A 27,610-nucleotide genomic window follows, 5' to 3' on the forward strand; every position below is an offset into this window, starting at 1 on the left:
TTTCAACAGAAGACATTTTAGGGAAAATCGTTCTGTTCTTCTCTTCCTTATGGTGAATACACTGAGAAGATCCTATTTCCAATTGTTGCAATACTTCTAATACTTGAAGTAGAAGCACTTTGAACTTTTGATTTTTGTTTCATTGCCTCTGTATGTTTGACAAATTTATTGTTGCTTTTTGTTGTAAGTTTCAATGTCACAGCTATATAACAGAGAACAATATGCAAAACAATTGTGTTTAACAGTTGTCTGAACTCAGAAAATTCTGTTTCATAGAGTTTGGAAAAATTACTCAAATGTTTTGTCATTTTGTCAAATCCTTGAGGATGGGGATTAGAATCCCAGTGGCTACTATGAGACATAATGATGCAAAATTTTTGTAACTTTGGAGTTGCTACAGATATGGCAATTGAAAATACTCTACCTTGTTCTCCAGTACTAATTTATATTTTGAAAACTTGTTCATTTTCATTAAATTTCAAACAGTTACTGTGAAAACACGTAAAAAGAGGACATAACAGATCTGGCTTGCATTCAAAGGAGGACATTACTTTTTATGTTCAAAAGCTGGGCATCTGGCAACGCTATCCATAAACCTTATTGGTATTAATAGCACCCCCACTGAATTCCATTTCATTTGCCGAGCTGATTTAGTGGAGTCCCTGGACTGTCAAATGGATGGGGACTCCATCACTCCCATAGGTCTGCTGAAAAAATTATGAGTATGCTGGTAAATTTCTGTGAAATGGGTTGCTGACCTTATTTATACATAGACCCAGCAAGAATTTTTCACTGTAAGAGTTTGGAGACCACTAGTGGATGGAGAAGACAAGGTGGCTAACGATTGAAAATACCGGTAGGTCTGAAATGCCCACTCCTGTTCCATAGTTACTGGTATCCCAACTCTTAGGACCACTTACTGAGCCATCAGCCATTGCCCATGGTTTGCAAACTAGGATGGGACTACAGGAACTTGTACTGTAAACCATTTCAAACCTATTTGCCAAAATATTTCTATAACATATTGAACACAACAAGAAAATAATATACTGATAACTGTTTTCCTGCTATTCAAAGCAACCCCAGACAACATGAACAGCTACTTGTTAAATTAACAGACTGCACAAATACCTGCAGTAGAAAGCAGAATATAAATTCACCAGATTAGTCGCTATCACAAGAGAACCAGGAACATCAATTCATGGTACACACAAAACCCTGATCCACAACACTATAAACCACTCAGAAGAAAACAACCCCTCAGGATTCTGATTAGTATTCCATAAACTCTAAGTCACCTCATATTCCACAGAAGATTACGGTACAACAAAGAAGTACAAACCGTGATAACCGAGTGAGTTGGCCGTACGGTTAGGGGCGCTCATCTGTGAGCTTGCATTCGGGAGAAAGTGGGATCAAACCCCACTGTCGGCAGCCCTGAAGATGGTTTTCCATGGTTTCCCATTTTTACACCAGGCTGTACGTTAAGTAAGGCCACAGCTGCTTCCTTCCCACTCCTAGCCCTTTCCTATCCTACCATCGCCATAACACCTCTCTGTGTCAGTCCAGTGTAAAGCAACTTGTAAAATAAAATAAAAATAAATCATGATGTACATAGCATTGTCAAAAATGGCTATGGGTGACTTTCACTCTCATTTTACCACAAGTCTGTACGGGTAGCTCTTCATCCCAGAGCATGAAGATCAGTTCTCTTGCCATACCTGTTGTAAGATGTCAGTTAGTGAAGGTTGACACTGTGCGAATAATGGCTGCATTTCATCCTGTGGATACCAGTTGAATGGAATCTTGTTCTTTGCTTAAAAATTCTCAGTTGGATAATTTATTTCGATGCACATTTGAAGGAAATAATGTACTACAGTATAATGTTTAATGTGCAAATAGTATTTTATTATGAAAAAGTACAATATCAAAAGGCATTATGAAATAAAGCATTCATCGCCATATCTGTGTCGGTGTGACGTAAAGCAACTTGTAAATAAAGTAAAACATTCTGAATACAAGTTATGAAACAGAAGTGAACAGTATTTAAAATTGTGTTTGGTTTTCTCATGCCAAAGAGAATAATGATGATGATGATGATGATGATGATGATGATGATGATTTTGAATTTTAGAGCATTACCAATGGTCATACCCATTGTTCACTGGTTTATAAGCTTCCTCGGTAGATCAGTGGTGGTGGTGACCAACCCATGACCATGGGTTCAATTCCAACCAACGAAAAAGAACACTAAACTTGAAGGATTGCATTTCATTTTAGCAGATTTACCTATAAAAAGAAAACTATATTACTCCTATAACAGCAGCCCTGCAGTGTCTTCCTACCAGGATGTAGAAGTAAATGGGAGTGAAACACCAGCATTCTATTATCTATATAATTAAGTCAGAAGTATGAGGTTAGGGGCCGATACCTCGATGTTAGGCCCCTTTAAACAACAAGCATCATCATCATCATCATCAGAAGTATGAGGTGAGGAAGTACATTATATGCGATGAGGAATGCATGGTTGTTTGGAATCAAACCCATGATCATGGGTCGGACACCACCATTTATCTACCGAGGAAGCTAATAAACCAGTGAATGACGGGTACAATCACTGGTAATTCTGTAAGATTGTACATTTTAACTTAATAATAATAATAATAATAATAATAATAATAATAATAATAATAATAATGTGTGGCCTCTGGAAAGGCTTGGTGGTGATGTAACGAGGACGAAATTAATGGCAAGGATTTCATAAACACCCAGTCCCCAAGCCAGGGGAATTAAGAATACAAGGGGGTTAATTCCGAGGAAGAGTTGGCATAAGCTTACCATTTTTAACTATCAGCAATTTACCTTCATAATTCAATTGCAAGAATGCTTTATCCAGTACTGGGTAACAGTTTTATTACACGTGGTTCAGCCATTTCATATAAATAACCCCACACAGTCAGTCATATTATACACTGCAACTTCAAATAAACTAAAATTGTTCTGAGAACATTAATACTACTAAAATACACATAGTTCTAAACTATAAACAATCAGTAAGACGTCTTGCACATGCAACAACAAACGTATGGTACCATAGCTCATGCATCAATCGTGTCAGTTCGGAAAACTTCCGGAAAACTTCGAGTCTTTGAGCTATCTCTCCTTCATTAGCAGCGGTGATCTGACAGAGTGAAGTCTAGCACACCTATCTCCCTGGTCCCTGCACCTAGTGGACATTCAGCAGCAAGCTGTGTGAGGCAAGTCGCGGGGAGAGAGATGGAGTGCCTGGGCTTGCAAGATCAGTCTCTGGTGCCTTGTTCTCAGAAATGCGAGTGATATTTTTTCTCATTGCTTTCAAGTTTTGTAAATGAAATAATGTGTCAGATGCTTACATTATAATGTGCTTTAGATTTCCATCATTCTCATTTGAGGTTTGGGCTTCACCTTGGTAGCCCTTAGTATATGCCACTGACATGCACGCACACATGCACACACGCACACACGCTCTCTCACTCTTATTTACAAACTCATACATAGTGTATGCTCCAAATTCTACATTGGGCAAATCAAACAAAATTTTAAAAAACATAGTACACAGAACAATTTGGAGCACTTGGATATAATGCAGAATCTGCATTTAATTTACCAGCTACTATACTTCCTGGGCACAGAACATAAAAGTACACAGACGTGTAAACAGAACATGGAAATTTTCTGTACCCTTAACATTCTACAAAATATGAAATATACCCACGCAGTGTATTTCAAAGCACAAACATTATCAATGAACAGGCACAGTTTAAATTCCATACATTACAACTATATCATTACTACAATATTGGTAACAGGCCCAAGACATCAGCTGTTCCTGTCCTAGAAGTCAGTTGCTGAGGATGGCTATTAATAAATGATTGAAAGAGTTCCAGTGAGGTTAGTCATGTACAACTATCAGACTGTAATAAAGTCAGCAAAATCTCTTGTAATTTATGATTTCTCTCATTAACTGGAAGAATCCAATATCTTATGTGCCTGTGAGAATGTAATTCGATCATACTTTGGCAGCCTCTTTTTTACTTTCTCCTGTCCAAGTAGGCAAGTTCAATTCTGAATCAGTCCAGTTCTATTTGAAGGTGTTCAAATATGCCAGCCCCATGTTGGTAGATTTACTGGCAAGTAAAAGACCTCCTGTGGTCAAAATTTTGGTACTTCAGCATCTCCAAAAATTGTAAAACCAATAACATCATTTATTATTCTCTTTTGTTATTCACATTCAACACACAAACTTGTTGGCTGCGTGTATCTTTCAAGATGATGTGATATCAAAATGTTTATGTGATAGGAAGTTGAGGAGAGTATTGTTAAAATAATTTTATTATGAGTGATGAATAAGTTTATGTTCTTGTTATGTTACAGGAGGCTGGAGTGTTTTGCGAGATTTCTCTCTACATACATGGGATATCAGAAATGTATTGGTGAGACTGCATTCTGAACATAATGTATCCCCCTTCTTTCGTGTGCAGGTGGTGCCTGATCCTCAGAAACCATCCAAACCTATCATTCAGGTACTGTATTAATATCATCTGTTGGAAATTGCAAAATAGTGAAAATCTTTTCTGATAAAAGAGACTTAATTTCCCAGATATCAGATATTATTAGTGTAATCGGTAGTATCCAGTTTTGTATAACTTTTGAAATTTTGAGATAATGTGATGTACACTTAGAACCTCGTTAATCTGAAAGTCCGGTTAATCTGAACTAAAATATTCAATTTTTAAAAAAAATTCTCCTTATTGAAATGAAAGAACTTATTATAGCATTATAGAATGAAGATTTACTTGCATTTTATGTCATATTTTACTAGAATAACTTAATGTTATTTAAGGAGACAAGTTGTAACCTAGTTTTAGTCGTTTTCTCCTCTACGGGTTCTTAATTACCCTACTGTAATTTTTTACAGCGTTTTATGAATGTAACTGCTAAAGAATGGACATTTAAAATTACAGTATGTACTGTACTGTATTGTAGAAACTATTTTCCTCACACGGTTGAGGTGCTGGCCTTCTGACCCCAACTTAGCAAGTTCGATCCTGGCTCAGTCCGGTGGTATTTGAAGGTGCTCAAATACGTCAGCTTCACGTAATAGACTTACCGGCACGTAAAAGAAATCCTGCGGGAGAAAATCCCGGAACCTAGGCATCTCCGGAAACCATAAAAGTAGTTATTGAGACATAAAAACAATAACATTATTATTAGAAGATATTCTCTGGTTAATCCAAAAATTTCGTAATCCGAACAGACTCCGGTCCGTATTGGTTCAGATTAACGAGATTCTACTGTAGTTGAACATTTTATGATCTTAAGAAACCTGAACATATAATGTGCAGACAAACTGTTACAACAGAAAAACAAGTTATAAAATCAACTAGATGATTGATGGTTTCAGAACTTTTATTTGTTGTTATGTATTCTAATGGACCAAAGCATGAAATAATGGGTATGGTACTCCCTGTAGGATAATGCATTACTAGAAAGTCTCTTTCAGTTTATAAGGAGAATTTCCATTTATTTCTTGTCAAGTTTATTAAATGTGCATTTACTGAATGGGAGATGAGATATTACCTTCAGACAGTTTGAAGCAACACAACTGCTATAGAAGTCTATACTATTATTTAAATCACATTATCAATTCTGTTGTCTGGATTCATGGCTCACAGGTCAGCATCTTGGTGTTCAGTTCTTGGAGCCCTGAATTAGCTCCCTAGGCATTTCAGGGATTTTAATCCTTAACAGTTAATTCCCGTGGCTCAGGGTCCGGGTCTTTGTACTGTACCCAAAATTCATGCAATTCGCATGCTACACTTTCGTTCACCCCACTTACACGCAGATTCCGCCCACCCTCATTGGAGTGTCTGTTTTACAAGGGTTGCACCAGGCTACCAATAGTTAAATGAAATTGAGCAGTATTGTTGCAAAGTGCATTATGTCCACTGAACAAAATTTCACAAGAGAAACAAAAAACTGATTATAGCGAAACCAGCCAAGTAATCACTAAGCAGTAAAAGTGTAGTTGTTCTATTTTATGCATGCATCCAGGAACCACTGAAAATTAACTGATTTCAGAATTGGATTTTACAAAAATCACAAAAACTCTTTGGATATAATGTGATTTAATCTGCACAATGTGGAAATGGGATATTTTAAAATTGTATTGAATTACTTAAATTATGAAACTTTATTGTAGCTGAAGAAAACCGGTGCTTTTAGAAGAAATATTGTATATTATAGATAAAAACATGTGTACTTTTCATGTTTGTGCTCCCCTACAGTGAGATCTTGCTCCATCATCATACTGCAATTGAACTCTGTCTGTCCATTGTTATGGTAAGTGAATGGCACCTAATTTGCAGATTATCCAAAATAAGAATGCAACAATCTTACACTGTATCCAGAGTTACAGAACATGTCCATGGACATAACATGGTTTGCTCCGGTCATTTCGTGGACAAAATATGTTTTGAATGACACTCACATTTCAAGCCTCATTTACACTAGTAAAACACATGGTTTGACACCATTTGATTTTGCATCATGATACAGCACACGAAAAACTACATGAAACTGCATCAAACTCAATTTTGGCCATAGGTGGACATGATGCACTTTGCAATGTTGCTCCTCTATTATTATTATTATTATTATTATTATTATTATTATTATTATTAAGATAACCTCCTTTGCTGTTGGTTTTTTGTGTATATCTATGCATTTTCTCTTCTGTTTCTTCTTTTAGTTTTTTTTTTTGATGTACATAAATATCCTGCATACCAAGTAATTTCATAAAAATACATTTTTATACACTACATTTGATGTCTTGTTGTCTTGTGTATGCTCAAACAGAAATCTTTCAAATTAACTTCATAATAGTGGAACGAGTGGCCCTGAGTCTAATTGATGGTCATAGTATAAGCTGATCTCACTGGAAATTGTTATCATTTGAAATAAAATGACAAATCATTTGAGATCAGTGGGATTCTTGGAATAAATTATCAAGGAAAATGTTTGATAAATTTCCAAATTGTTCGAAAACTTTAAGAAAAAGCTAGGTAAACAACTGATAGGGAATCTGCCACCTGGGCAACTAAATATAGATCAGTGGTGATTGATTGAACACTTTTCATGTTGTTATTCTCTGTTCCATTGAGAATTTTCTCATAGCAATGCTACACATGCTTCTTCTTCTTCTTCTTCTTCTTCTTCTGTTTCATTCCTCCATGCCATCTTTTGTCTTTGTGATGCTATTCAGGATTGTGAAAATTCTCTCTTCCACTCTGGCATTTATCGCTTTATATTTTCACTTTTCACACTTCACTATTCACTTTTCACTTTCTACTTTTCAGTTTTCACGTTTTACTTTTATCCATACATTTTTTTTTACAAAAATATTTATCACACCACATTTTGCTGCTGTTACCAGACTGCTTACAAACATATGCCAATTTCACTGTAGTAGTCAATAATTCTAAATCATTTAACTTAAACCCGCTGTTTTCTTTACACTGTTTACGTACCGGATCTTCCGTTTAGAGCTGCTTGAAGGAGAGCTGTTTCCAGAGCATGTGAGTTTGGAAGAATTAGCCTCAATTACATTTTACTTGGTGAACCTTGCACTCAGTAAGTTGTGCACACATTGTTTATTGATCTTTCTAAAGCCCATTGCAAGCATGGCATTGTTATCTGCTTTATATTCAAGAACTACCGAAAATACATTGAAGTGTACTCAAGCTGCAAACTGTTATGGTTCTGAGATCACCATACTCCTGCCAGATGAATCATAGATGGTATATAAAACCAACGAATACACATCACAACCTTGTAGAGTACATTCTTACTCCAATCTTACCGGTACATTCTCGCACTTGAATACATTCGGTGACGAACTTGGCCACTTTCAATTCTCACATCTTCTGCACCACTACAGCTACCAACACGCAACCAGTGTAGTGCACAGCGGGAAACTCACGGCTACTATCACGTACAACCACCATTGGTCTGCAGTGAGTAGTTATGCCTGGAAGGTGAAATATACAGACACACATGTTTAGTTATATATAGTTGGCCGTTTTCAACCCACATATCTCCCACACCACCACAGCTACCAACTCGCAACACTATAGTGCACAACGGGAGACTCGAGGCTACTGTTACATGCAAACACCAGTGGTCTGCGGTGATGGGTAGTTGTGCTGGAAGGTGAAATATAATGACACACATGTTTATTTATACTGTATATGGTTGGCTACTTTCAACCCCCACATCTCCCACACCACCACAGCTGCCGACACGCAAGCACTATAGTGCACGACGGAAGACTTGAGGCTACTATCACATACAAACACCAGTGGTGCCATGGCTGCTTTTTACCTATACCATTGTCACTGAATGTCTTTTGGAGTTAGTACAACATTAAACATCTGTAAAAAATTTGAAGAATATTGTTAAACATCTTTATCAGTTTGAGAGGAAGAAGCATCCTGTGTAAAGTGACACTGACTATTTCCAGTTTAAAATTTTTTTTTTTTGATATTCTGTTTCAGATCTCTCCCTCAGGCTTGGACCTACCGGACAAGAGTTACTATTATCGACCACCTGACACAGGGGTAAGTTTCTACCTTTCAACACTTAAACTTTGATCTATGGTACACTTCCTTTTACATAGTGATCATAAGTGTTAGTCTAAGATATAATGAGGAATATATTTGTTTCATATGGACATTATCGTGATTCTAGAATATCTAAGGCCAGTGATTAGTCATAAACTGATGCTATGATAAATGAACACAAAGATTTTGTACAGATCTGAAGGTATTTAAATCTGACCTGTAGTGAAAGCAGCCTTTCTAGGAAAAGATGACTTTAATAATTAATTGGATTTACCTGTATAACTTTCAACTAGGTCTCTACTTCCAATGCTTTTGGCCGAAAACTATTATCTAAAAGTTAATTATGATAGAAACTCAAGAGAGAAGAAATTTTGCAGATTTTTGAGATAGCCATTATTATTATACTCCAGACTAGCACTGGTTTTAGGAAAACTTTAAGGAACATGACAGCAAAGTGGTACCAACACTGGCATCCTACCCATGCAAGCCCGGTTTGAATCCTGGCCAATATGTCTGGGATTTTTTGAAATGAAAAGACACATCCCTTTGGTTTGGTGTCCACATAAAACTGGATGTCCTGTGGCTATCATCAGGATGTCAACCGTCACATGAATTTACAAACTAGCTTCAGGCAGACTTAGGAGAGAATGAAACAAAGAATGAGGCTGAAGAATGGAAAGGACATTGTTCAAGCTATTAATTCATGGACAGCAATAGAATGTGATTATGTGCTCTTGTTTAGACACCATTTTTCCCGGAGGAATTTCAGATAGTTAGTTAGTTAGTAATGTTTTATTTTACCTGGCAAGATTAAGGCCTTCAGGTCTTTTGCCAACATGACCAAAGTAAGCATTAGCTGGGCAGATTATAGTTAAGGTATTCAAAATGATGAGGTAGTTGGAGAGAATAAAATTGGAGGACTGTATAGAATTGAATGAGGCTATTAAAATGAGATGTAACCTAATGTAAGTTGTTCATAACTTGGGTATGTGTACAATTACTGGAATGTAGTTGCAAAGACTTTATTGTATTGAAAGTTTATTTCAGTATTGAGTGATTTTGTTTGGCAATGAGCAAAGGTGTTGAGTAAAGAATTTTGAACCCCTTGAAGAAATTAGTTTCTTTCTTCAATTGCAAGAATAAGACATCTTGTGTTACGTTTTGGAATTTTTGGAATCGGCTATCAAAATACTTTTCATTTTTTTTCTGGTCACGATCTTGTAAATAGGATATTTCTCAAAGTCAGAGAAACAAGAAGTAGAATACTATTGTTATTTTTGGGGTGTTCTCCTCAGAATTCCTGGACAAAGTAGAGTGGGGCTGAGGGCAGGCTGGGTGGATGGGTGGATCATGTTTCCTCCTATTTCATTTATTTTTTGGTTGAGGATAGTTACCTAGTTGTACTTCCTTTTAAAACAAAAACCACCACCACCACCACCACCACCACCACCACCACCACCACCACCACTCCTGTTCTTGTTCATGAATATTTTCTTATTGTTCTGGAGACATGTATCAAGCGTTGTTAGATGGCTGGAATCATATTTGTATTTTGTTGATTTAACTATAGAATTCTTGTCAAATGCTTGTACTCTTGAGTTTTAGCAATGAATTCTAAATAGATTTTGACAACTTTCATATCTTAAAAGTCCAAGTTAAAATATCACTATATTTTCACATTACTGACAACAAACCAAGTGAGTTGACTATGGAGTTTGTGTAGCTTAGCTGTGAGTTTGCAATTAGGAGATAGTGGATTTAAATACCACCATCTGCAGTTTTAAGATGGCTTTTGCCTGGTTGCCCATTTTCATACCAGGCTAGTGCAGGGGCTGTACCTTAATTGAGGCCACTGCTGCTACTTTCTTTTCATTCAGATCACAATACAAAGCAAAACTGGTGGAGAAGTATGATATCGCACATCATTGAAAGAAAACTGAAAGGAAGAATACTATTCTCTGTTAAAACTGTAAGTGCTGTCTGATACAATAATTCCTTCACCTCTTTCTCCAGAAATAGATTAAACGTAATTGCCATGCATTACTGAAAGAAAACTGGCTCATAAAAATGCAGAACTATATCGTTGGAGAGCATCAACGTGACTCCAAGCATCAGACAATAAGCGTACTTTTCATCACTATTTTAAGATTGCTGAAATGTCTAGTATCTGATTAAATAGGTACATGTAGCTCTTCTCTGTTGAGACTGTGCCAGAAAAGAGCAGTATCGCCTCAAGGAATATGAGAGGACATGAGTTAACTTTACTTTTGACCATGTATTCTTGTGGTACATGTCCTGTTGTGCATTTGTGGGTTTTTTTTTTTTTTTTTCAGTTACTTAGAAAGTAAACCAACTTTCATCCCTTTTGACACCTTTTCACCAAAATTTACACCTTTAGAAGTTGCATATTGACTTTTGTTTTCAGCCAGAAGTCCAGACAAATGTAGTTTTATGTGACCATTGATATAGCCACAGGACCTCCATCTTTACGTTGATTCTGAACCGTGGGGGACAGGACATTTCATTTCAAAAATCCCACATGCGAGATTTAAACTGCATCCACCTTGGTGAGCAGCTAGTGGCAATGTCATTTGGTTATTGTGCCCCCTCTAGATGCATTTCCTACATGGTGTATGACTTAATGAATTTACCAAGTGTTTAGCAGTAACATGCTGTGGTAGCTGCTGACATTCAGACTGGAAGAGCAACATTTCTGGGTACAGAGAATAATGTTAAAGCTCAATGCACCAGTTGAGGTTCCTTAATGACATATTTAGAGCATTTGTACTTGGTAGTGTTGCATTGTATTCATCTGCCATGCAGACCTTCCTGTCCCCATTTGGACCAGAAGCTATTGGTACTATGTAACAAACATTTATTCATTACTTTTTGTTAGGTTACTTTGAACTATATGTGTAAATGCATCCCATGTGAATTTCTTTCTATCTTAATTTTAGATTTCAGAATGTATTCCTTAAATATTTGTTTAGTTTTGTCAGAATTTTAATTTTAGATGCCTTTTTATACTTTAAATGTGAAGATCAGTTTCTTCCTAAAATGCAGTGAACAAAGCAGTTACAGGCATAAAATGTATTCAGTATTTGAAGTTTTCCTGAGAATAAGAATTATGCTGATCCACTTCCACAGCTCAGAGATTTTAGACCACTGAATTTCCTTGTAGTTCAAGGTTTGAATCCCAGCGCTAACAATAGCCCCTCTATATTTGCACAAAGCAAACATTAAAAAGATAAAAAGAAACTTCACAGAGTGAGTTGGCTGTGAGGTTCAGTTTGTTTAGCTGTGAGCTGCATTTGAGAGATGGTGGGTTTGAACTTCACCATTGGCAGCCCCGATGATGGTTTTCCATAGTTTCCCATTTTTACCACCATCGTAATTAAGGCCACAGCCAGTCTTAACCCTTTCCTACCCCGTCATTGCTGAAACATTATCTGAGTTAATGCAGTGTTAAACCACTAGCAAGTTCTACAAAAATAACTTTGCACTGTACCCAGTTTTAATCTGAAAGTACTGGTAATTAAATCACCACTCACTGATGCGAAACCATAATGACTCAAATCCCTTTGCACTGTACCTTCTTTTAATCAGAAAGTAATTAAAACACCACTCACTGGTGCAGAAACCATAATGACTGAAACAATCCCCCCTCTCTCACTCTCACCCCCTCTCTCTCTCTCTCTCTCTCTGTAAGAATGTATTAATTAAAAATATTACTATCAATGACTACTCATATATAATTTCACTAGCCACTATTGTATAACAACACACAGAAATATGTACATGGCCATTCTGAATTGACATTTGATGTGTTGAGTGATACTGATGTAAAACTCATTACGTTGCACTCGCACGCTAATGTCAACAACATTACACCTGAACTTTACTAACTTGCTACAACAACATAATTCACTTGAACCTAAGACTTCAACCAGACAGTTTTTCCAATATTACAACTTTACTTCTGAGTAATGTCTCATTTAACATTCTCTCAAATTGCTGGTATATTTTTCCTAACATTCCAAATAATGTAATATTTAAATTTTCAAATTGGACCACTGCTACTAAGCACTTTATCTGTTCCTTACACAACTAGTAATCAGCAGCCAATGGCTGATATTGTTGTTATACACTTTAATACTGAATATTGAATTCTTTTCGTTAGACTGCTCCTATTGTAAAAATGTTAATATTAGATTTTAATAATTATACTTTAATTTTAAACCAGGTGCCTGATTTGACCTTGAGGATGATGATGCCTTCTATGAAAGGCAAAACATGTCTCACATTCATAAGGTAACAATTGATCGATAATTCCTAATTGTATAAAAATTTTAATGTATTGAATAGGTGGTTAAATAATAAATTAATTAGCATCCTCCAAGTATAATATCTTCAATATGGAACCATAATTATATTTATCACTTGCAACAAATTACAGCTGGTTACATATATACACAAAACATTAAATTATAAGCATAGAATATAGATATGTTTCATTAAACTTGTTCAAGCAGGATAAAAGTTGTTACACTAGGCTAATGTAGATCTTCAAGAAATACTGTATCTTCAAGATATAGATCAAGATTGTCACAGCCATAGATAAGACTGAGACTTTGATGGAAGCTACATTGTTCTCTGGTCTGTGCCAAAATACAGATGCAAATATACTGCAGCCATCAAGAAATAGCAGGAGATTAATTGACTAGACATAATAAAACTTGTGGATCAAACAATCAATCACAACCTACCTGCATTTAGGGGAGTCGCCCAGGTGGCAGACAATGGTACAGTATGTATGCAGGTGTGAATCCTCTAAGGTGAGGAGAATAACTCCACATTAATTTACAATACTGAAGACTGATATTCTCTTCAAAAACATTCTTCATTTAAGAATGAACTTTAAAGATTAATGCAAAAAATGTCTCCAAATCCTCTAGTATCAACTAAAAAATTACTCATCAGTTAACAATAAATGATCACAGTATCTTAACTGGGTGGAGGGCAGTGGTGTCTAACTCAACTAAATAATTTTTTCATCAGACTGCTCAGACCATCATCAGGATTCTAACAAGAAAGGCATGGGCAATCTTTCATAACTGAGACCTATCCAAATAAAATGATGAAGTAACCTTTTATTTGATTGCATTTCATTTGTTCATTCAAGTTTTCTGAGAGAAGCTAATTTGACATTGTTTGGTATGGGCAACTGCAGATACCTCAGTTCAAAATTACTTTTAACAATCTTCAAAGCATTAGGCTAGCTCGAGTTTCATCCCAGGGAAACCATTTTTAAACTTTCCTTTACATTTCTGTTTTTAGTTGTCGATTTAGCTTCAAAACTTATACAAGTGAAACTTTAATATTCAATCTGTGGTAACTGAAGTTACATTGTATTTTCTGTTAATGCTTAACCAGTTAATAATTTTTATGGGGAAATAAGACAGTACATTGGTATTTCCCCAGATTAATAACATGGGATGAAGTGAACATTCTGACATGCAACCTGAGACAGAAAGTTCATCAATTCATTAAATGCTGTTAATTGTTGATGTTTGCTAGCATAACCACAAAGCAAGGTGTTCTGTATATACTCAGGAATTTTAGTTTATTTTTTACAATTTAGTATTTATGAGATTTCATCTCAGTTTATATCCCTCTCATTTCTTGTCTTCCATTACATTACTTCTGGAGATTAGAAATCATACTTTTCTGAATAATTTTTTTAATACGTGACTTTTGTCTTAGTGTTTACATGGTGTATTAAGCATATGCACTAGTGATTACCTTGAATTCTCTTTTATTTCATTACTTAGAACGAAAATCTGATCTACAATCCTGTTTAAATTATTAATTTTAGATTACAGGTCTCCATCGGTATGATCATTAACTTGTTCAAATCATTCTATCCAAAAATTTAAGTAAGAAGTTAGCAACATTAAACCAGCAGCAAATCCCTCACTTTCCACACTTGTCCTGGACAAATGGTGCCTTGGCATTGTTTTAAATGTTCTTCACCTCTTTTTCTCATGAATTAATTTTTTTTTATGATAGTGGTTTAACAATGATGGATTAGAAAATGGCTAGGATTGGGAAGGAAGTGTTCATGGCCTTAATTAAGCTACAGCTCCAGCATTTGCCTGGTGTAAAAATGTGTGAAACCACAGAAAACCATCTTCAGGACTGCTGATGGTGGGATTGGAACCCACCATCTCCCAATTACAAACTTACAGCTGTGTGACCCATACCTGCAGTCACTTTGCTTGGTCAGTACATTATATGCACATATATATTAGGAGGGAGACCTTAATAGTCTTGATTAATTCACACATTGCATACCCTGAGATAATGATCTTGTGTTCTTCTGAAGTTACTTTGAATTCCAATTTAGGTATAATGTAGTATGTTTTTCTTTTGCCCTTCATGTATTGCTATACCTGAAGATTGGAGCCTTTGTCTTTACTTGGAAAAAACAGTCTCTCTTATTGTTTATTATTCAGAATGCAGTTATGGATTATGACTGAATGAAATCAGGTGGGACAGGTAACATTAAAGTAGAGAATGAAATCTTAAAGCGAGGAGATGGATTTTGCTATAAACTACAGTCGTACAAAGGTTTAGAAAGCCTCTCTGAGAAATTTGGTCACCTCTCATCTAGTCTACCTCACTAGATTCAGCCCATGACCTTACTGTCTTGCATTTAAAACATACAACTACTTTTCAGAATGGAATTTTTTACCCTGTTTTTATTGTACCCTATGCAAACTTTCATTGTGGGTTTTGGCATTATTTTTGATGGTTTCCTTGAGTACAGCTTTCAAAAAAATTGGCTATCAATCACAAAACTAAATCATCCCTCTAATACACGGGTTACATTTTTCTGATATTGTTGATAACCACTTTCATTTGAAGATTGTCACTGAGTATAGCTCTTTGTCCCTTCAGCTGCAGAGTACTGGAATTTTACTCTGAAGGGGAATTCTATAATGTGTCACTAAATCTACTGACATGAGTCCTTCTCACAAAAGCACTGTCATTGCCAATTGACTGCTCTGGTATTCAAACTGAAAACCTTGAGCACAGGAATCAAGAGTCTAATCAATCAAACTATACAGTTGGTTGAAATAACATTATATTTACATGAATGTTCCTAAATTTTTAGAGTCAAAAATGTTTTACTTTCCTGCTCATTCCTGCTATGAAATTTCTATTTAAGGGGTAGCTAACCTCCAGAGCCATTCTCAATTATATTGTCATTGCTAGTATTATTACAGATTTGTAAATTCTTAGCTAAATATCACTATAAATGAATGGTACAGCTTCACCATGTTGGAAGATTTGTTGGTTATTCCTGTCATGTATTCTTATTTTGCTATAAAAAAACGTGTTAATAAAATGTTCATTTTCAAGAAATGTGTTAATGGTGATAAATCTTAAAATATGTTTTGTTTCTTTTACTTATTTGAATTCTGAACTACATTTAAAAAGTGAAAATATCAAAATGTGTCTCAATTATATGAAAATAACCATACCTGCATTTCAAAATCCATGTGGGGTTGGTCTTCTGTAATACTTTAATTCTTTTCAGATCATGAATAAATTTAAAGTACAGTATAAAGAGTCAAAATGAAGTAAAATAAAATGTGACTGTAATTGAAGTATTACCTAATTTTCATGAAGTTGTTAAAAAACAAAGAAGAATAATAAAACATTACTCAAGAACATACAGAACATGGGAGAGGAAACAATTAAGTGAATTTTTCCAGATGTCCAATATTTATTAGGTGATTCAGAAGACATCGTACAAAAATTTTCTTAATACTGTAGTATTTGCAACTTCTTCTTTAGCTCTACGTGTAAAAACTCCTGAGCTTGTTAGAAGACCAACCTTGCACCTTAGCTTACACATGATGTGTGTCTTTTTCAGTTCTTGCCCACTTCTGAGGAGCTGAGGCGTATCAACTTAGGGCGAGTGTGTGTTGATCTATCCAATATCACATCATTGCAGTACTTGTTCAGGCTTCTAAGTGACACAAACGTAATTGAGTGAATCCTACGTGTGTTTTGTTTTATGCCATGCTCTTGTTGTGCATGTTGCTGTATGTTATGTATGTATGTGGATTTCTTTCTTTTCCTGGCTGAATGTGAGAGTACCAATTGTTTTTGTCTTTTATTTATTTTTGATATTGTAATTAGTAAATACTCTTTTGATTTATACCAGTCGTATTAGGTTATTGCCTGTTAATGGTATAGCTCCCACTCTCCAGGTTCATTCCCCTTTCATTTTTATCTTTTGTCTTATTTTAGCTTTGATGGAATTTCTTAAGAGTTCTTAAACCTTTTTACGATGATGAGTTTTCTTTTAGAAAACGACAGCGGCTGCAATGGTACCTCCACAAAATCTTTATACAAGTATCAGAACAGAAACATCAGTTTTAATTTTGTTACTTGATGTATACTGCACAACAAGGGCAAGTCGATCACAAGCCAGGGGATAATTCAAGATTTAATTTTTATTCTGATATATTGACTACTATCTCATTCTGGTTATTGTTTGGATCGTGATTATCAATTTGATTTCTAAATTTGTAAGATTCACCTGTATTGTTTGTGCAGCTAGTCCTGTACAGTCTTCAAACATTAATATTTTGTTTGCAAGAAACATTAATTTTTTCAGGTACACTGAAGTGTTATTGAAAAGGGGAATGAAGTCTGATGATACCGTATAAGTTAGTCAAGTATTTTAAAAGTTATTTCATCTTGTACATTAATTCTGTTGTAGGTAGTATGTAGACATTTAGCACTGCATGCTGCTAGGTAGGCAGGTAGAGAGCTCAGTAAAGAGTTTTGAATTTAATTTAATTGGTACATTTATCATGTCGATCACTATTGTGATTCTGAGTAGTAATGTTGCTACTTTAATCAATTTGAATTTATTATGTTCATTGGTTTTGACTCTTAGTGATTTTACATGTGGATCTGGTTCACCTAGGGCTGAATAAAGATGCAGAAATATTTTTCTTTACACAGTACACTCTGAAAGAGATTTGCAAGAAAGTGACATTGTTATATGCTGCAGTCTATTAACGAATGTTTCATTAGTTACAGCCTAGTATCCCAGATGAACCTGCTCATTCATTTTTAATAGATATGAGACAGTAATTGTTGTGAATATAAAATCATCACCCAAATTTGTGGCCAAGCATGCTGGCATACACTCCTTATTAGTACTAGGAAGTCAAAATTAAGCAGTTTGATCGTGGACAATAACTTTTGGTAAATATCCTAATTTCATTAGTAAAATAGTGATTGTATTGTGTGTTAGTAAGGCACTCACCTCCTGGCATTGAGGATGAGGATCAAATCCTGACACAGATGGGAATGAGTGCTGAAATGTGAGAGACCTATGTTGGTAGATTTACTGACATGTTGACCCTTTAGACCATCAGCTGTTACAGGAACCTTAAATACACTCCACTGCAGGCACTAGACTAGTACACGTTCTGCATACAAATGTGCACAACTGTGATAACTAACAATGTCACTGGCCCCACAGATTTTCCATCAACATCAGAAATGTATTAGTCTGGAAGGTTAATTTCTTTGTTCTCTGTTCGTAGAGAAACCCAAGAGAACAAGAAGGGTGTTCTCGAATGAGGAACAAGCAAAAGCGAGCCAGAGAATGGAGTATTGGCGTAAAAAGAAAGAACATCAACAGTCAAGGAAGTTGTGTAATCGTAACCCATAGGAGGTTGAAACGATCCTAAATAAATAATAATAATAATAATAATAATAATAATAATAATAATAATAACCAGAATGATGATGATGATGTAATGAATCACATTTTCTTCCCAAGATTCTTAAGTACCAAGCAGAAATGGAATGAATCCCTTGCCCAGAGTTAACGGACTGGTAATAGTAGTTTCTAATCTATCTAAACTCCCAATGTGATATTTAATTTTAATGAACAGATAAGGATGTTATTAGAAACCTTTCAGATTTGAAGGCAAATAAATCTCTTGCTGGTACAAAGTATACTAATTGTTAGTTGTCTGGAGAAGGAACATTTGTCTGAATTTGTTTCAAGGAACTGTTTAAATTTGATTGTATTTAGTTTTCATTTCTGAGAAAAGCAACAAAAATTAATTACACTTTGAGTGTTCTGAACAGCTGTCAGTGAACAAAGAAACTTACATTCATCAACATAAAAAAGTGTGTGCCATAGTTGAATTCAAATTTTTATTGGTGTGGTAGTACAGAAAAAATAAATAAGCAATCAGGACATCATTGCATCAGAACAACATTCTGCCCACGTGTCACCTTTAGTAGCCACCAAGGCACCTAGTTTCTGAATGCATGGATTGATACTTTTGGATGTAAGATCAAATGCCTTATTGTCTAGAGATGGGAATTTTAGGCACAAATAGGTTATAATGCAAACATATTTGAACAAGGCACGAGAGTAATCTAGTCACTCAGCTGTTGCGCTGGCGAGTTTCATACATTTTAGAGGTTCTGGTAGTTCAGATTGTTAGTATTATACAAACAGCAGTGCAGAACCGTCGTGCGGGTATATGACACTTGTACCTTGGTTAATTACATTTGTATTCTAACTTATTCGTGCCTATAATTCCCATCCCTCATCCTGTGGTAGATTTGTTCACAGTTATTCAAATTACGGTATACTTTAAATCACAAACACACAAGTTAATGTCCTACCTGGTCACATAATGTTTGGTGAGGGATGGATCAAGTGATTGGTCTGGCTAAGGAAGTGTTGAAACATGGTGCAAATACTCCTGGGTAACCCGAGTTTTGTACATGTGAACAGTATCTTGCTGGAGAATGACTCATAGGTGCTCAGATAGGAAGGGTAGTGTGTGGGACCGCAGGATTTCTTCAAAGTACTAGTGTGCAATTAGTGACCCTTGTATCACTGCCATTAATGAACAATAATAATAGTAATAATAATAATAATAATAATAATAATAATAATAATAATAATAATAATAATAATAATAATAATAATAATAATAATAATAATAATACTTTATTAATGATAATACCATTTTACATAACAGTAGAGAAGAATAAACAAAACAAAACACATTAAAAAGAAAGTTCAATGAAGTATAAGTAGAAAAATATGTACAGATATATACACAGGTTATATTACAAGTAATCACAGGAAAGTAATAGTCAATTCTGGAGATTATGTAAGTGATTTCTAAATTTTGACAGTGGGCAGTTAAATATATCAATATCCACTTTGTTTAGAGATCTTGACATTCGTTCAATTGGCCCACTGAATTCATAGTTAGTTCTATGCCAATTTGTAGACAATATATTCTTGAACCTTGTGCGTCTGTCTCGTACATGTACGTTAATTTTTGCAAGGAGTTGTGGACAATTCACCAAGGAATGAAGCAATTTAAAAATGAAGAGTGTATCCAATAATTCACGGTGTTGTGACAGGCTATGCAGATTTAAGGACTGCTTTTTTTTTTTTTTTGCTATGGGCTTTACGTCGCACCGACACAGATAGGTCTTATGGCGACGATGGGATAGGAAAGGCCTAGGAGTTGGAAGGAAGCAGCCGTGGCCTTAATTAAGGTACAGCCCCAGCATTTGCCTGGTGTGAAAATGGGAAACCACGGAAAACCATTTTCAGGGCTGCCGATAGTGGGATTCGAACCTACTATCTCCCGGATGCAAGCTCACAGCCGCGCGCCTCTACGCACACGGCCAACTCGCCCGGTTTAAGGACTGTTGTAGGGATGTATAATCAACATTATCATATGAGAATCCTGCTCTAAATGAATATAAACGAAGAAATTTATGTTGTACTGAATCTAATCTATGGATAGAGGTCTGATGAGAAGGGTTCCAAACAGGTGTACAGTATTCTAGTATAGGGCATACCATAGACACATACAGCAGTCGATAGGTAGCTAAGTTTGAAAATTCTCTACAATATCTAGTAATGCAACCCAGTCTTTGAAATGCTTTCTTACAAATATTTTCAATATGTTCATTAAACGATAGGTTATAACTGAATAAAACACCAAAGTCATTAACTTGTGAAACAGGAGTTAGAGTGTTGTTATTACTAAATTTGTACTGAAATGATATTTTCTTCTTGTTTTTAAAAAACAATATTATTTTACATTTCTCATGATTAAGTTTCAACCCATTTTGAATACAGTACTTTTCCAGATGATGTAAATCTTCTTGAAGTTTTAAACAATAAAGTGGACAATTAATTTGCATAAAATTTTTTGCATCGTCGGCAAACAAAAGCAATTCAGAATTCTTGAGTACATTTTTAATGTCATTTATGTAGAGAGTAAAAAGTAAGGGCGCAAGGTGAGACCCTTGAGGATCTCCACTGGTAACAATAATAGGCGCAGAAAAATGATTCCTTATTTTAACAATCTGCAGGCGATTTTTAAGATACGATTCAAACCATGAGAGGAGAGGCCCATTAATTCCGTAACCTGTTAGTTTTTGCAGCAAGATATCATGGTCGACAGTGTCAAAAGCTTTTGAGAAGTCTGTATAAATGCAGTCCACTTCGGAGTGGTTCTCTATTGCATCCAAGGGGAACTGATAGAATAATCATAATTTTACCAGGTGGTCCATCCGACCCTTGTGATCTATTTTTATGCAACCTGCTGTGTTTACTACAATTCTGAAATACAGCAGTCCCTCCCCCTAAACTGGAGTAATATAACAGGATGTGCGATTACAGGCTAGAAGACAGCAGGAATCGTGAGCGCCACTCTTAATTCATTATGGGTACCTCGAATTAACCCATAAATCGAGTGCAGCTACGAAGAACTTGTACCTTAAAAAGGGGAGTGTGCACACAGACCAAGGAGAGGTATTGTATAGGCTGGGAACTGCCCGCTGCAGGTCAAGCTTGCAATAGCTCATTTGGCAGGGGTGGGGTTGAAGATATGATAGTGCACAGTGCTCGTGGGTATGGAGGTTCGAATCCCATGCAAGTAATGTTTCTTATACCACCAATTGCCTGGGATGTAGCAAGGTTGTGTACTTAATAGTTTTCACAGACTGATTTGTTCATTTGGGTCTGTCAAGGGTCGTTGGTATCTTGGCATAGGGTATGGAGCTTGGTTGAATGAGGATGGGGAGGTGATGATCTGTGGCTAGGACACAGGCAACCAGTTAGCTACATATTTACTGCCTCGTGGTGTTTTCCAGTGACAAGTATGTGGGTATATTACCCATCTCAGGAAAAGCTGGATGGGATGCATACCAGGCACAATACCTGTATTAAGAACGCTGTCCAGATAGATGGTAACTGACGGGCATGACATGTGGAAAGACGTTTGCGGGCTACTGTGTCCCTGGGAAGGACACAGACTGTTCAAGATTATCCCACTATGTCTGCTCGCAATGGAGAGGCTGTGTTGGATGCTATATGGCATAATCCTCACACTAGCACACGGGTCATCGCACAGGAGACCAACATGAGCTAGGCGTCTGTTATGCGCATATTGCATACCCAGTGGTTTCACCCGTACCATCTGGGCTTACACCAGGAGCTCCATGGTCATGATTTTGAAGTCTAGGTGGTATACTGCCAATGTACCCTACAGTGTGTGGACACTGATCCTGCCTTTTTAGCTACCATCTTATTTACAAAAAAATCACGGTTCCACAGCAATGGAACCGTTAATCACCATAATATGCACTACTGGACTGTGGATAATCCCCATTGGATATGACAGGCAGTTTTTCTGGTACAGTGGGGCGTGAACGTATGGTATGGCAACGTGGGAGATCATCTCATTGGTTTCCATTACTTTGAGGGCCATCTGATGGGCGAATGCTATTTGTGATTTCTCCAAGATAAACTGCCACAGTTGTTGGAATATTTTCCACTTCTCGACCACTGCAGGATGTGGTTTCAACATGACGGAGTTCCACTGCATGTGGCGGCGGTCATCCAGAGCCATCTTCACGTGATGTGTCCTCTGGCTCACTAGATCAGCCAGTCTTATGCCCCTGGATTATTTCCTGTGGGGCCATGTAAAAGAACTGGGTATGCATAGAAGCTGGCCAACCCTGGTCACCTTAGACAACTCCACTGAGGCATGCCGATCCATTACGCCGGAGATATCAAAACATTCCAGATGGTCCTTAGAACATCATGCGCAGTTCTTTATTGACTACAGAGGTCATCAGTTCAAGCAGGCGCTGCATTACACAACATTGATAACTGAAATCCTGTCGCATGTTTCCTAGCCTCTTCCAACCCACCTCCATTCCATATGCCACGATACCAAGTAAACAAATCAGTCTGTTCAAACTGTTAAGTATGCAACCTTGCCATTTCTCAGGCAATTGGCATTGAAAGGAACCTTACTTGCGTGAGATTCGAACCTCTGACCCTCAAGAACTGTTCACTATCATGTCTCCGACTGTGCCCCTGCCAAATGGGCTATTGCTAATCTTGACATGCAGCAGGCAGTTCCCAGCTTATATAATATCTGTTCCTGGTTTGTGACCTCCTGTTCTAAGGCATGTGTTCGCATCTGTGCTCGTTTTACAGATCTATTTGAGGTACCCTAATGAATTATACTCTGGTTCATGGAGGGGGACCAATGTATTTCAGAATTGTAGTAAACGTGGCAGGGGCACCCAATATAACATCTCTCCAGACCATCATGCCAGTAGTAGGGGATGTGTGCCCCTGTAAAAGAGGCAGCTATTGTGCTCATCTGCGGTCCTCCAAACTCAAACTCTAGCGTGTTGATTATCCACTCCCTTAAGGAAGGCATGATTTGTCACTAAAGATACAATATTTTGTCAGTCTGTAGCATTCCACGTTTCTGTGTGACACCACCATTGAAAAATGCAATGACGTTGAGGTGGTTGTTGTTTGAGTCATCAGTCCATAGACTGGTTTGATACAGCCCTCCATGCCACCCTATCATCTGCTAACATTTTCATTTCTGCATAACTACTACATCTTACATCTGCTCTAATCTGCTTGTCATATTCGTATCTTGATCTACCCCTACCGTTCTTACCACCTACACTTCCCTCAAAAACCAACTGAACAAGTCCTGGGTGTCTTAAGATGTGTCCTATCATTCTATCTCTTCTTCTGGTCAAATTTAGCCAAATCGATCTCCTCTCATCAATTTGATTCAGTATTTCTTCATTTGTGATTCTATCTACCCATCCCACCTTCAGCATTTTTCTGTAACACCACATTTCAAAAGCTTCTATTCTCTTTCTTTCTGACCTAGTTATCGTCCATGTTTCACTTCCATACAGTGCCACGCTCCAGACGAAAGTCTTCAAAAACATCTTTCTAATTCCTATATCAATGTTCGAGGTGAACAAATTTCTTTTCATAAGAAAGGCCTTCCTTGCTTGTGCTAATCTGCATTTTATGTCCTCCTTACTTCTGCCATCATTATTTTACTACCCAAGTAACATTGTTCATCTACTTCCTTTACGACCTCATTTCCTAAGATGATATAGATGTTGATTCCCATAGGGAACATGAAATATTTGTCCTGAATGAGTAAATTTATAATACCAATATAATGGTCCGTTATTGGACATTATAAATTTTCCAGCTAACTCATTCTTGGTTGCCTGCGTTTTGCCCTCGTGTGCTAAGTTGGGCTCGTCTGTTGGGACTTAGCACACCTACCAAGACGCAAGGCTAGTGCATACCGTGGAGGCCACTGCATAGGCTACTTGAAGCCACCAGCAGTGCCAATGCACTATGAGAGACTATGTCTCACTTCCAGAAATTGATGCCTGCCTGGCCATCAGATGATATAGATGTTGATTCCCATAGGGAACATGAGAATGAGTTAGCTGGAAAATTTATAATGTCCAATAACGGACAATTATATTGGTATTACTCATTTCCTAATCTAATATTTCCTGCATCACCTAACTTTGTTCGACCGCATTCCATTACTTTTGTTTTGGACTTATTTATTTTCACCTTGTATTCCTTCTCCATGACTCTGTCCATACCATTCATCAATTTCTCCAGATATTTTACAGAGTCAGATTAAATAACAATATCATCGACAAATCTCAGGGTTTTGATTTCCTCTCCTTGGACTTTGATTCCCTTTCCAAATTCCTCTTTGAATTCCTTTATCGCCTGTTCTATGTAAACATTGAAAAAGAGTGGGGAGAAACTGCTGCTTTGCCTTACCTCTTTCTGGATTGCTGCCTCTTTTTGAAAGCATTTGATTCTCATCACTGCAGACTGATTTTTGTATATATTGCAGACAATTCTCCTTTCTCGATATCTGATCCCGATCACCTTCAGAATCTCGAACAGCTTGGTCCAATCAGCATTATCAAATGACTTTTCTAGATCTACAAAAGCCATGTACATGGGCTTGTCTTTCTTAATTTGGTCCTCTAAGATCAGACGTAAAGTCAGGATTGCTTCACGTGTTCCCACATTTTTTCTGAAGCCAAATTGATTTTCTCCTAACTCAGTTTCAGTTTGTCTTTCCATTTATCTGTAAATAATAAGTGTTAACATTTTGCAGATGTGAGATACTAAACTAATGATGCACCAGCTTTCTTGGGAATAGGTATAACAACATTGTGCTGAAAATAGGATGGCTCTTCTTCTGTATCATACTTCTTGGTGCCTTGTTCCTACTTAGGTCTCTCAAAGCTCGGTCGAATTTGACCTCAAAATTGGGTCTTCCATGTCATCAGCATCAACAGCTGTTCCAGAACCCTATCATCTACTTCTTTACCTTGATACAACTGCTGGATATGTTCCTGCCATCTATCTGACTTGTCTTCTTTCCTTAAAAGTGATTTTCCATCCGAGCTTTTAATATTCATTAACCTAGTTTTCCTTTCTCCAAAGGTTTCCTTGATTTTCCTGTATGCAGCATCTACCTTTCCTAGGACCATACAACTTTCAACATCCTTGCACTTCTCTTTCAGCCATTCTTCCTTAGCTGTCCTGCACTTTCTATCTGCTTCATTCCTTATTTGCCTGTATTCTTTTCTGCCCTCCTCATTTTTTTGCATTCTTGTACTTTCATTGTTCATCAGTCAGGTCTAGTATCTCCTGAGTTATCCATTGTTTCGTAGTTGATCTTTCCTCTCTTCCTAACTTTTCTTCAGCAGCCTTACTGATCTCATTCTTCATGACTGTCCATTCTTCTACTACTATGTTTGCTTCAGCCTTTTCATTTGGTCCTTGTGTTACATGTTCCTCGAAACAATCCATCACACTCATTTCTTTCCACTTGTCTAGATCCCATCTCCTTGTATTCCTTTCTATCTTCAACTTCTTCAATTTCAGATGACATTTCATGACCAACAGGTTGTGGTCAGAGTCCACATCTGCTCCTGGGAAAGTCTTGTAATCTAACACCTGGTTTCTGAATCTCTGCTTAATCATAATGAAGTCTATTTGATATCTTCCAGTGTCTCCAGGTCTTGTCCATGTATAGAGCCCGTCATTTGTGGTGTTTGAACCAAGTGTTAGCAAAGACTAAATTATGATCGGTGCAGAATTCAACCAGCTGGCTTCCTCTTTCATTCCTTTGTCCCAATTTGAATCCTCCTACTGTATTACCTTCTCTTCCTTGGCCTACCACTGCATTCCAGTCTCCCATCACAATTAGATTCTCGTAACCTTTTACATATTGTATTCAATCTTCTATCTCTTCGTATATTCTTTTGATTTCATCATCCACTGAACTAGTAGGTGTTCAGACCTGCACTATTGTGGTGGGCTGTGGCTTGGTGTCTATCTTGACAACAATAATCTTTTCACTATGCTGGTCATTGTAGCTTACCCGCTGCCCTATTTTCTTATTCATTATTAAACTAACTCCTGCATTTCCCCTGTTTGATTTTGTGTTGATAATTCTGTAGTTGCCTGACCAAAAATCCTGCTCTTCCTGCCAATGTATTTCACTTATATCACCTTCATCTAACTTAAGTCTATCTATCTCCCTTTTCAGATTCTCTAACCTACCACAACGATTCAAACTTGTAACATTCCATGCTCTGACTCACAGAATGTCAGTATCCATCTTCCTGATGATTGCCCCCCCTTCAGAGATCCGAATGGGGGACTATTTTACCTCCGGAATATTTTACCCGGGAGGAAGCCATCATCAGTACATCATTCATACAGAGAGAGCTACATGTCCTCGGGAGTTAGTTACGGCTGTTGTTTCCCGTTGATTTCAGCCATGTAGCAGTATCAACACAGCTAAGCCATGTTAAAGTAATATTACAAGACCATATCAGTCAATCGTCTAGACTGCCGTCCTTGCAACATCCGAAAGGCTGCTACCCCTCTTTCGATGAACCGTTCGTTAGTCTGGTCTTTCATTGGTTGGACTTACGGCTTGTCTACCTGCTTTGTTGGGACACGCAAGCCTCCCCACTGTGGTAAGGTCACATGGTTCACAGGGGAGGTGATGTTGAGGTATAAATTGCATAAAATGTAAAGGTTGACAAGATAACAGGTTTTCCTGTGAAAGGCATTCTGTCACCTGTCTCTGGATGGTGGACAAGGAAGCCATTGGATCTGTTCATGCCTGTCTGACATCGACACAGTCCTATTTCCTACTGTTCTATCAAGCTTATCCAGAATCAGCCAAAAAGCATCACGCGTATCACATCACACATGCTTTGCCGGGAACTTTCATATTAGCAACACAATGGTCAACGAAGTGCCCTCATATGATATATATACTGTATATGCATGTGCCATCATACAAAATTTCAAGAACTTGTATATCTTCCATTAATCTAAAACCCTCATGGGTTCAACTGAGGACATGCCTGATATGAGAGGCAATGGACCCAGTCAAGGAAGTGCCAATAAAGCTGTGGAATTTATCACACTGACTATGTGACACTCCAGTATCTGCAGGCCA

At 37.0% G+C, this 27,610-nt stretch overlaps 1 protein-coding gene across 1 annotated transcript in view; it reads left to right on the forward strand.

Annotated features, from left to right (window-relative positions):
- LOC136863150 (endothelin-converting enzyme 2) overlaps nt 1-27,610 on the forward strand; it is a 539,501-nt gene that overhangs the window by 383,045 nt on the left and 128,846 nt on the right. The window contains exons 4-5 of the mRNA XM_067139494.2: nt 4,414-4,562; nt 8,595-8,657. Coding sequence (XP_066995595.1) covers nt 4,414-4,562; nt 8,595-8,657 — 212 coding nt within the window. The remainder of the gene's footprint in view (nt 1-4,413; nt 4,563-8,594; nt 8,658-27,610) is intronic.

The sequence above is a fragment of the Anabrus simplex genome, chromosome 2 (assembly GCF_040414725.1).
Source record: "Anabrus simplex isolate iqAnaSimp1 chromosome 2, ASM4041472v1, whole genome shotgun sequence".
NCBI lineage: Eukaryota > Metazoa > Arthropoda > Insecta > Orthoptera > Tettigoniidae > Anabrus > Anabrus simplex.